General features: G+C 39.7%; 1 protein-coding gene across 1 annotated transcript in view; it reads left to right on the forward strand.

Annotated features, from left to right (window-relative positions):
• Window positions 1-12,313, forward strand: part of cadm2b (cell adhesion molecule 2b) — a gene marked incomplete at both ends in the record, with an annotated part of 202,725 nt that overhangs the window by 186,189 nt on the left and 4,223 nt on the right. Inside the window, 3 exons of the mRNA XM_080730898.1 lie at window positions 4,271-4,429; window positions 5,210-5,300; window positions 5,467-5,645. Of these exons, the coding sequence (XP_080587024.1) occupies window positions 4,271-4,429; window positions 5,210-5,300; window positions 5,467-5,645 (429 nt within the window). The remainder of the gene's footprint in view (window positions 1-4,270; window positions 4,430-5,209; window positions 5,301-5,466; window positions 5,646-12,313) is intronic.

The raw sequence follows: 12,313 nt of genomic DNA on the forward strand, positions 1-12,313 counted from the left end.
GGTTCTCGAGATACGCGGATTACAAACACACACGCAGAGACTTCTCGCATTTATAGATAGATTATTATAGTTGTGTTAGTTATAGTACTAAACCCTTTAGATTAGCATACTCTGCCATACAAACTGGTCAAAATAACGTATTCACATACTGAAATTGTAAAATGTCATAGTATCACTTCAGACCCGAAATTAGCAATGTACAGCCAAGGATTTGAAAGGGTTGGTTGGAAATACTAGATGAGAAAGAAAGCGTGTGCTTTTTATTGGACTGTCAAATGAGGTTCTTTTTTTTTAAAGTGGATGTCTGTGAGGTTGTTTGTTGAATTGTCACATAGCCTAATGATGTGAATATACTGTAGCATCAAAGCCACATATATCATGAATCTCTCTCTCTCTCTCTCTCTCTCTCTCTCTCTCTCTCTCTCTCTCTCTCTCTCTCTCTCTCTCTCTCTCTCTCTCTCTCTCTCTCTGTCTCTGTGTCTTTGTGTCTTTTACCCATCTGATTTCCACATCTGATTTTCCACATCTGGGAACCTGTAGGTTGGTGTGGTTTTCTTAGCTACAAATACTCAAATAAAAGGCCCTCTTTTTACTAGCAGAAAATATAAAACTCAACCCAGCATTATTTATTTCCTACTGTAGTGTAGATGTAGACATATTTAGGCCCTTTTAAATTGGATTATTCAATAGCATTATACTGTAGATCTGCTCCTCTGTTTAAAATATTAAATGTATCGTCTATCTACAGTATGACATGACACAATCCGGTCTTGTTTTTCATCTATAAAAAAGAACATTTTATGACCAACTTGCAAGTTCATGATTATAATACTGACAGTCTCCATCCTCCCTTCAGCAGTATACTCTGAAATACACACCTACTTATTGCCTACTCAGTAACTTTATACATAGATTGTATCCCTACTTCTGTATACACATTCACATGTGCAGACACGCATGCGTACATACGTACACACACTCACAACTATGTTTAACTTACTACTTGTTTATTATTCTAGGTGAGCCCTGTATACGCCCATGATGGGTATCCTTTCTCCCCTGCACTTATTATATGTGTATATTATATTATAATTAGGGCTGGGATGCGATTACAATTTTTAATCTAATTAATGACATGCTCCGTGATTAATTAATCGCAATAAATCGTCATTGAACTTAAGTCTCCATGGCATGAGTAATTAATAGAAAAAAGGTTATTTTGGGGGTGACTACTCCTTTAAGCAACCGGGAACGGTAGTATAACATTAAAATCCACAACCAATTGAAATGAAGCAAAACTATTTATTTATGTGTCAAATGTAGAAGTAGCCCATGCTGTAAGTACTAAAACACGAAAATAACATGGAGATTCTAAAAAGTCCCTATTTGTGGTCCAGAGTGTTGTAAATAATGGTCAGAATCAATCAAAATGTTATCATGGCTATAAGCAATTAACGGACAACATAGTTTTTTTACAACAAGGGTTCATATCTTAGATTGTAATTAGAGAAAAGAAAAAGTGAGTGTTAAAATGTTTTGATTTGCTTCGTTCTACTGTATTGTTTTATCGCGTTTACCATGCTAAAATGTGGGGGCATGCGTACAAGTGGCTCAATATTATGTATTTTTAGACACAATAAGCCAGCAGTTTCTTTATTGCTATTTATAGTAACACTTCTAGCCCCCATAAGTCACATCCAACCATGAAAGGTTGCGTTGTATCTTGGAAATGGGCTTATTCTGTGTAAAATGACATATTTAGCCACTCATGCCCCGGGATGGTGTTTTTTACTGGTGTTTCAGTCCGAGTGTGGGGAAAGGGTGCGTTCGGAAATGCGCACCGGACTGCGCGGGCGTTTATCGTGGGCTTGCCCAGGCCTTGCGGCCTGGGCATAAATATAACGATTGCATTCACCACGGCTTCGTAACTCGCGCGGCGCTCCGCCGGCCGCGCGGCCCTGGCCCGCTCTTCGCGGCCACTCGCGCCTGCGGCGCTCGGGGGCGAAGAGCAGGACCAAGGTCCGCTGGCCTTCGCGCCGCTTGCAATGTCGTGGACAATAAAACGAGCGCACCCTTTCATACACTCTGACTGAATCACCAGTAAAAAACACTCTCTCCTCATGCCCCCACGCATGCCCCCATCCACTGAAATAAGAATCTCTAAAACAATAGAAAGATAGAAATGAAATAATTTTAGCACTCATCTTTTATATTCTTTAATTACAATCTAAAATATGAACCCTTGTTGTAAAAAAATAAAGTTGTCCTTTAAACCCTGCTTCTAATGCACTCAGAGTTCATCCCAAGTCATTATGCATATACAGTATGCAAATGAGTTCCTAGCTAGAGACCACTTGACCAAAATGGATGGACATACAGTATATATATTATATATTATGCACTGTGTGATAAATCTGAAATGAGGCCAAGTCCCTGTAGATTACTGTATATGATAGAGCTTAAAATGTTTTACTGTATAAATGCAGCTTTGTTTTAAAAACAAAAAATGTCAATGTTTTGCAACCAATAGGAGAATCCTTCGTAGTGTAGCAGACACCAAGTGGGTACACAGTTAAATCCTAATTAAATGTATTAATTAATTTAAAGAGTCCACATATGACTAGTATACTGTCAGGACATATACTGTATTTAGATGATCTATGGAGCACAGCGCTGAACGCAAGGCACAAAATGCGTCAGTGGTGCGTCCACGGCAGTTTGGCTCGTTAAAACAACATGATGGATGCCTGCACGCTCCGTGTGTCTAGGAGCCCAGAAGATGGTGACATCTTAATGAGTTGAACGTTCCGCTGTCTAAATGGTAAGGAAACACCTGCGCTGTCACTGCGCCAGAAGATAAGACCGCCTTGGAGCTGGTCTAAGCGCAAGTTGCAAACTCGGAAGATAGCATTGCGACCTGATTACGCCAGATCACACAATTTTAAGACCAACACAGTTAACACTCCCATTGCCGCTACATACGCGCAGGATCATTTGCTATCTAGACAGCGGGGAAGTATCTATACAGCGTGAAAATGGCAACTGCATCGGCTGGAAGATAGCGATGACAATTATGCTGTTTGTTAGCCAACACTTTTTGCTGGGCGGAAGAGAGGTCCATCAAGAGTTGAATTAACACTAAGGACTTTACTCTAATTATACAGAATACTTTTACGTCAAGTTGCTCGAGTGCATTTTGTTTCCACAACAAAGTATCCATTAGGTCCTCACCTTTTCCAAAGCATTTTCATAAATACTGAAAAGCTGCCTCTGCATATTATGCTCTCTCTGGTAACACTAGCAACCCCCTTGAAACACAGTGACAGCTTCACTGTGGGAGTTTGGACTCTGCAGGCAGATTTGTGCCACTGGCTTCTCTATCTACCTTCTATGCAAGGCAAAATGCAACGCTTTAGACATCTCTGTCTTCTGTTTCTTTTTTATATATACTTTATTGTGTCAAATACATGTAAACACTCACTGAATTTCATTAATATAATATTATCATTACATGTTATGTCCATTTTTTAAGACATTTTGACACTTTTTTTTTTTGTCTTCTTTTTTTCTGTCTTCTGTTTCTTAATACAGCGTGCGTGCGTGCGTGCAGGGAATTGAGACAAAAAAAGTTTAGATTTTTTTTCTTTCCCCAATTAAAATGACATGCCCAAAACACGTCAAGTTGAAAGCTGTGGTCAGATGGTGAGAGTAATGAACAGTTTGGGCATAAGCATGACTAATGGCAAATTTGTACCTCGCCCTACCTTTTTGTTTTTCTATTTTTTTTTAGCAATGTCACAGTCGTATAAAGACTGTATAAAGTTTGTAGTATAAAGTCCAAGAGACGAAATGTGTGCATGGCTGGAACTTCACTTTGTCAGGGAAGTCTGATGTGTACATATGTTTTGTGTTGACTTGTATGCTTGAAGGATAGTCCACCAGGAGCAAACACAACCATCCAACCAAGTCAAAAGTTCCTTGCTGCCTTCTTTTCTGATTTGAGAAACAACATAAACAATGAAGTAGCTGCTGCAAGCTGCCTGTATCAGAGATTCTATCTATCTGTCTTTCTGTCTGTCTGCCTGTCGGTCTGTCTGTCTGTCTACAGTATCCATCGTATCTATCTATGTCTGTAATTTCTTGGGCTTCTTTTCCCAATTAAATTCATTCATAAAGACGGCTGCTTGTGAAAATGCCTAAACAACTTACAGATATGTCTCCCGTACTCTACCTTTATTTATGTATGGTGCCCTTCACTTGCTTTCTGCAGGCACTAAAGAGGTGAATGCCACAGGGAAGTCATTTACAGTGAAGAGCAGCCTCCAGTTCCTGGTGGACAGGCGGGATGACGGAGTGGCTTACACCTGCAGCGTGGAGCATGTGTCTCTGGCCAGCCCGTACATGACAACTGAAGTCCTAGAAGTCCACTGTGAGTACCAGTCCTACATATTGTCACAGTTGGGTGGAAACCTTGTATGTCCAAAACGGTTCCTTATCTTATTGCTGTTGCCAAATATTTTGTGATGTCGCATGCTGTGAGCTTGTAGAGCTGCTATTTTCACTTTATTGTGCAACACTCTTGAATGATGTTGTAGAGCATTCATTAAAACATATAAATAGTTGAAATATGCAGATATGAGGTTTCTGCCTGACAGTGATGATTGAACGTAGAAAGCATGCAGCTTTAGTGATGAGACCAGAATGAAAGTAAATAGTGATATTTGAGATTGTGTTTATGGCTTTAGAATGTGCATGGCATTAGGTGGGGACTATTCTTTAGGTCAAGAGATTAATGGGAAACACTTGGAACAGGGAGACCGGCTCTAGTGATTTGATGTTGATTTTGATTAGATTTTAATTAGAAAAAGAAAAAAAGAAACCCCTCAAGGAGTAATATTCCCAGAGGATACCACTTAGAAGCATTACTGAAAACACTTATTTCTTAAGTGCTCCCTGATGGAAATATAAGATTACAATAAACAGTCATAACATACAGGTATAATAGTATTACATTATGTGAAAAAGACCTATAGTTAAACTTTAGTTTCATATATATCTTGGTTTAAGAGAGTGGATAAAAAAGATAACTAGCCTACTTTACAACAAATCTACTGTTGATCAGTGTTTAAGTCAAATACATAAACATATACAACTGTTATAATAATGACTTCATTAATGACATCATCAGTTTTGGATGTGTCCTTTGCAGATGCGCCACACCTGGAGATCACACATTCAATGATTATCCCACAGGAAGGACAATACTTCAAATTGGAGTGTGTGTCCATAGGCAACCCGATGTAAGTATTAATTCATTTATTTTTGTGTTTATTTTGATGTCAATTATAAACACCAACATCAAAATACAGATAAACTTGACTTTATATAGAATTGCTTTTTAAAATATACTGTATTTTCCACAGTTCTATATACTAGAACTATTTTCAATTACTTTTTCATCCCTAGACCTGAGCCAGTGCTGTGGTCTAAAGATGGTGGAGAGCTGCCAGACATCGAGCGTATGATTGTGGAGGGCAGGGAACTAACCATCACTATGCTAAACAAAACAGACAATGGCACGTACCGCTGTGAGGCCAGCAACCATCTCGGGACCAGCAGTGCGGAGTATATATTATTTGTATATGGTGAGTACCCCAGTCGGAACAGGCTTTGTGTCATAGCTTCCCCCTCTGTTCCATATTCAGAAGCCAAAAAGAGTTTGTCTGCCGCCTGTGCCATACTGTGTGCTATTTTGAGGACACAGGTGGACAAAATGTCTCATCGAGCATGTGCTGTACCAGAATTACGACTCATACAGTATTGTAAGAGCAGAGTAATAACCAACATATAATGTACTATGTATATATTGTTTTATCACCCATGATGGATGACAATTTGTGTATCACATATGAAAAAGTTGTTTTATGTGTGAGGTATAGATTCTGGAGTGATGACAGAGTAGAACATAACTCTTTATCAAATCATGTTCTGAATGCATGTTCAGTGTTAAATCTTGCACTTACAGTCATCTGTATCTTTAGGAGATCATAATGAATTTGATAATAATTGGATGTGCTGTATAGTTCAGGTCAAATATCCACCATAACCTTCAAGTCACCAAAACATCTGCTTGAGATGTGATTACATGGTCATCTTGTTTATGCTCTAAAGCAATATCCTAACTGGATTCTTAGGGCACGGTCACACCACACTTTTTATTCTACCTATGAGGGTGGATTCTGCCAATGCATTTCAATGGGAATGGAGTGTTTTTTTGTTTTGTTTTTTGCAGAACTTGCAAATGACAGAAACCGCTCCATTCCCCTTGAAATGCATTGGCGTACAATCCGCCCTCAAAGGTAGATTAAAAGAGATGTGACCGTGCCCTTGTGCCCTTATACCCTGATACTTCTAGAGGCCAGACTGAAAAGAAAGAAAGGAAAAAAAAGATGTTTAGGCAAGGTAAAGGAAATATTGGCACATCCACTTGGCTCAGATACAGGTGCATTGTGTAGTATCAAATGACCATTAATGAAGAAAGATCCCTCACACTGCTCTTCCTGACGTTTCGGTCCCTCTGGACCTTCATCAAGAGTGTCACAAGACATTCTTGATGACGGTCCAGAGGGACCAAAACGTCAGTGTATGAATACATTTGATGCTGCTGAGCAAGAGCAGTGAGATGGATTTTTCTTCATTAACAGGCAGAAATAGGTTAAAACAGGTTTGATAGAGGCTCATTTACAGCAGTGGTTTTCAAACATTTTCATATCAAGGAAATTGACAGAAGTATTTGGCCACCGACTCCCATTTGAAAAGACCACATAAGAAATGATTTGTCGAGATTTTAACATTCTTCAAAAATGACAGATAACACGTTGCAGATCAGCTATTTTCAAAAAGCCCAAATATAAAGTACACACAACTGACACAAGGCTCAAGTGTTTAAACGGTTTCTTATTTGTTGGGGACTCCCTGTAACCCATCCAGGACACCTGGGGGGCCCATAGCCCATTGTGAGAACCAGTGATTCACAGGAATTTAATATTGTGTTCATCTGAGAAAGACATTTTTGTGACGCTGCATAACAAAACATGTAAAGTGGAGTTATGTGCGGGCCTGGAAAATTTAAACAATAATGGTGTCTTTGGCAACTATCTATCTAACCCAACTATATAAGTGAGACTTTGATTAGTTGTCCAGATGTAAACGGTGTATGAGCCAAATGCTGGTGAGTGGTTGCATGCCAACTCCTACAGAACCCACCTCTCCTTGGCACTCGGCTCTTCTAAACCCAGCCTTGGCAATGGTGCTGGTAGCCCAGTTTACCTCACTGTACTTTGTGCACATGGGCTTGGCTCCTGGACTCTTTCTAAGAGGAGTTAAGGATGCAGAGTTTAGCCTCTGAGTTGTGCCTGCAGGAGAGATAAGTTAATCCCGTGACAGTAGAGGGGCTGAGAAACTAAAAAAGAAAAACAGCATGGTGCAGAAAGCAGATCATTAAGAGCTCTGCACCGCATGCTTATAACGTTTATCAAATCAAGTTATGTAAAACATAAAAAACAAAACAAGAGGAGAATATTTAAAAATGGACATGCTTCGATTCATTTCCATTTCACCAATTAAACCAGTCCCACATGAGCGTGCAATGTAAAATCCTCAAGGTTAATTTAACCTAGAGTCTACAAATGGAACCAAATGGACCACGTGTAACACCGAGGTTTTTACTGTGTACTTTTAGATTTGTTTAGACAGGACGTGCCATAGCTCAGAGACTGGGGACTTCATGCTCACAAGCGCTTAGCTCAGTTTATGCACTGCAGCCACTTTCTAGGATTCTTTCAGGCCAGAGGCTTTTTTTTTTCTTACTTGGAAAAAAAAGGAGAGTGAAATGAAGGATGACACATTCTTCCCTTCAGCTTTTGTTATCGCAGCCTCTTCTATCATTGGGCTCACAGAAGGGGGGAAAACATTGATGGCAGGCTAGGATCCATATCATTCTGCAATATCTTTGCTCTGTATGTAACAACAAAAGTTACATCACTCACAAAGTGGAACCAGACAGATTTTGGAGAGTCCCGGATTGATTGATTGATTGAAGACTTTATTAGAAGTTTGCATAGGAAAAGGTACAGTTTCATGACGGTACAGTTCACTGGTACAAGGTCTACTAAAAGGAGATCCATGAAAAGACTAAGCTTATTTCCACTGGAAACCATTGAAGTATCTCATATAACATTGAATGACAGACAAATAGAACACAGTACTATGCAGTAGATATGTAAAGAAAAACAAAAAAGAAAACAGTAAGTCTAAACAAACAGTATAAGGGGCAGGGGAGGGTAGGGTTGGACTCCTAGACCACCCCATCGATTACCAATATTTTTACTGATACTTTGTTGAAAAAAGTGCAAAATCTTGAAATCAATTTGAAATACAAATAAACACAAATAACTACAGATTTTAAATGTATTAAACTTCAATATGAAAAGAACATTTCATTTGAAATACAATGAACAAGCAAACAAGAAGTAAATCACAAACCACTTAAACCCTATTCAAACATAACGGATCTCTAAGTTCTTAAGGCATGTGGTTTTTCCACCTATAATGACATGCTCAAACTGCAAAATCTGCTTAACTGCCAATACTGACGTCGTCAACAAAAAAGTCAAATAATGGTAGACCATTATTATACCTGTGACAGAAAATGTAGACACACTAGAGGGTTGCGGCCCTTCGGGCCGCTCCCATCTAGTTAAAAAAGTTTTTAAAAAAAAAGGAAAAAAAAAAAAAAAAGGAAAAAAAGTAAAAAAAAAAAGTAAAAAAAAAAAAAATTGTGGCGGAACTATTGTGCCGCAGCGCACATTTCCGGTCGGACATATTTGACCGCCGGACGCACTGGAGAGAAGTGACTGTTATGCCTCTGCTATTTCTCTGCACTCACTGTGGAGGCAGCAGCAGCAGCACGCACATGCAAACACAGTGGTGTCAAATTTCACTCTCTCTCTCTCTCTCGCTTGCCCGCCCCCCCTCCCCTGTTGCCTCCTCTCTCTCGTGCTTAGCGAATGAGCGGACGGCATAGAGGTGGGCGGTATTATTCCCTACATCCTTCTCCCTACCGTTGAGTTGAAGTAGAGTTGGAGTGGATGCAGAGTGGGCGTGCCATGGGCTTGGAAGTGGGATGCGGCTTTAAGCCAATTGTAAATATAAGATGCATAGGGCGAGTCATCTCTTCATTATCAGATTATCTGTGAATGATAGAATGATAAGCAAAAGATACATCCCTAACAATATTGTCACTAAATACAAAGACCCCAGCCACTCGGGAAGGATGAGAAAATGAGTACAATCGAGTAAAAGGCAAGAGACGCTCATTACCACATAGTGACAGCCATTCTGCAGAGCTGCAGGAAGTGTCGCTCAATAAAAGTGATATTTATAGGGGCTCTGAGCAGTCGAAGTCTCTGAGCCCAATTTGCTAATGACACAAGAGCTGAAGCAATAAATGTCATCACGCAGCTGCAATTTATCACCATCTACCATAATATTTCCTAATATGCTATATTAAATGAAGTCTGGAGATACATGATAATTACAGTGTCTTGGATGTAAGAGAGATGGTTACAAATAGTCATACATGTAAATATAAGTCATCAAGTGTGTGCAGTCTGCAGTTGCGCCTCTTTAGCACCGTTTATCATACAGTATATCACTGTAGTCTCTCTATTTTCCCTATATATTTTCTCTCTTCAACAAGTATACTAGACAGACCATCAGTAACAATCAACACTGCAGTTATTTTGAAAATGTAACTACCATAAGCCATAACTCTTCTTTTTTTGTAGCACTCTACTTCAGTGTGTTGTTAATTTTGACGGCATTGTGTCAAGTGAAGGCGACAGAATTAACCTACGGTTCTGTAGAAACCAGTGCTCCGTAATTGATTTGTGGCTGAATTCTTTTGCTCGTGTTAAGCCTGTTCCCTATGGACAGGTGTTGTTTGTTTGTTTCTGTTTCATTTAGCAGACGCTAGCACCACTTTACCTCCACCTCCTCCCACTCCCCCCTGGCTGCCCTCTGGCCTCCATTTTTCCAGTCTGCTAACACCTACAGTACACCACCACCACATCAAACACACGGTGATCTGCCGAAAATGTGGCACTCACTTAGACTTTACACACACTTTAATGGTCATTCAGGTTGCTGTGATTTTTGTTTCAATGCTTAAAATATATGCTCTGTTGTGCGGCAGTGTCAGCGCAGAGCGTACAGTAGGCCTATTATAGCCAAGCTCACAATGCATTGTGGATGTGAGATTGTGAGGCCTTGTGAGCTTGTAGGTTGGCTACATGTTGTGAGCTTATAGGCTGGCTATTTTCTTAATGGAAATAAGCTCAATTGAGTTTAGTTTCATCCTTTTTTACAGAGTTATGTTCATCTATTTAAGTCCCACGAGTACAAATGGAACCAAATGCACAGAACTGCAATGGAAATACATCATGAGACTTTATCGCGATCTCCTGATGGATTAGGTGCAATACTGCATGCATATCTGTGTATTGTATTTTAATTTATCAAATAAAATCGATCAACCAATCGACCAATTCAATACTGGCAGGTATGCTTGCCTTCCTCTGTGTCTCTCTCTTTCTCTCTCTCTCTCTCTCTCCCTCTCTCTCTCTCTCTTTCTTTCTCTCTCTCTTGTACCGCTCTCTGCACTCACAAAACATGACACTAAACACACCACTGATGATTGATGAGGTAACAACTACCCTTTCAGCTAGAAAATAGCATTGTTTTATGTGATGAATTCAGCTCTTTCGCTCTGCTTTCTCTCTCCTTCCCCTCCATTCTGTTTTGTATTGTGTGTGTGTGTGTGTGTGTGTGTGTGTGTGTGTGTGTGTGTGTGTGTGTGTGTGTGTCTGTGTGTGTGTGTGTGTGTGTGTGTGTGTGTGTGTGTGTGTGTGTGTGTGTGTGTGTGTGTGTGTGTGTGTGTGTGTGTGCGCGCGCGCGCGCGCGCACAATCACAATCCTCAGTGTTAATGTATCCATTAGTAACTCTCAGAGTTAACTCTCAGAGTTAAATGAACACTCAGATCTTATTGTGTTTGTGTGTGTGTGTGCGTTGCTTTCGGGGAGAGAGAGAGAGAGAGAGAGAGAGAGAGAGAGAGAGAGAGAGAGAGAGAGAGAGAGAGAGAGAGATTGTCTTTCAGTAATTAACCCTGGGTAGGATGCTTTCTACTACAAGAACAAATTATGATAGCTTCACTGTAACACAATGTATTGCGTATACTAAGCCATTGAACAAATGGAGAATACAACTGTTATTGCAGATAATCAGACTATGAAGTGGAAATTACGATTGCGTTGGGGTCTTCAATGTTTTTCAGCCAAAGGACCCCTTATTGGAGAGAGAGATGAAGTACCCCCAAAACATACTGTATATACTGTACAGTGCATATTTTTTATTGATTTCATTGATCACTTCATATACTTGTTTGACAAGTTGACAACACTATCACAGTGTCCTATGTGTTACACATGATCTTTTCAATGAATAATGATGGCTTCAAGTTAATGACATTTAACCACTTAAACCCTCAATACATAGTAAATGTGACCTTTGGATCTGCACTTGGTCTTTTTCCCTATACACTAAACCGAAAATAGCAGATCTACAAGCTCACAATGCGTCATGTTTGTAGATATGCTATTTTTGGCCGAATGTTCCCTCCAACCCATGTTGCAGTACACAGTAACATCCTCAATGTAAATGTTACTCTGAGAGTGAAATAAATGAACTACTCGTAAGAGTCAATCTTTCCACATGCAGAGTCAAATTAACACTGAGGAATTTACAGTGTATACAAACCCATATGATAACGGTGCTTATGTGACTAAAAGCACACAGGCTATGTGTCAATACCACCTCTGCTAATGGAATTGGTATTGTTAATGGTTTAAGTGTGTACACACTGTCTTCTATTGGAGCCAGACAATGTCACAGGAGCACTCTGCTTGTAAAACACATTAAAAAGCTTTTTTATGACATGCTAAAAGCATTTTTATATGACATGCAAATTACTTTTCGCTACAGTATATGAGGCACAAAGATTGAAGAACGCACAAAGGTTACTTGTGATATAATACTTAATTTAGGTAATCAGCACTTTTTGCCAAAGAGCTCAAGTTAATGTGCCTGGGGAGCAATCTGTGCCAGAAGAAACAACATAATCTAGTTCAATAGCAATTAGTCTAAACCAGTGCTTCTCCAATGTTTTCATGTCAAGGACCCACAAATTGACATGTA

Source organism: Nannobrachium achirus (genome assembly GCF_963921795.1).
Source record: "Nannobrachium achirus genome assembly, chromosome: 8".
NCBI classification, from domain to species: Eukaryota; Metazoa; Chordata; class Actinopteri; order Myctophiformes; family Myctophidae; genus Nannobrachium; species Nannobrachium achirus.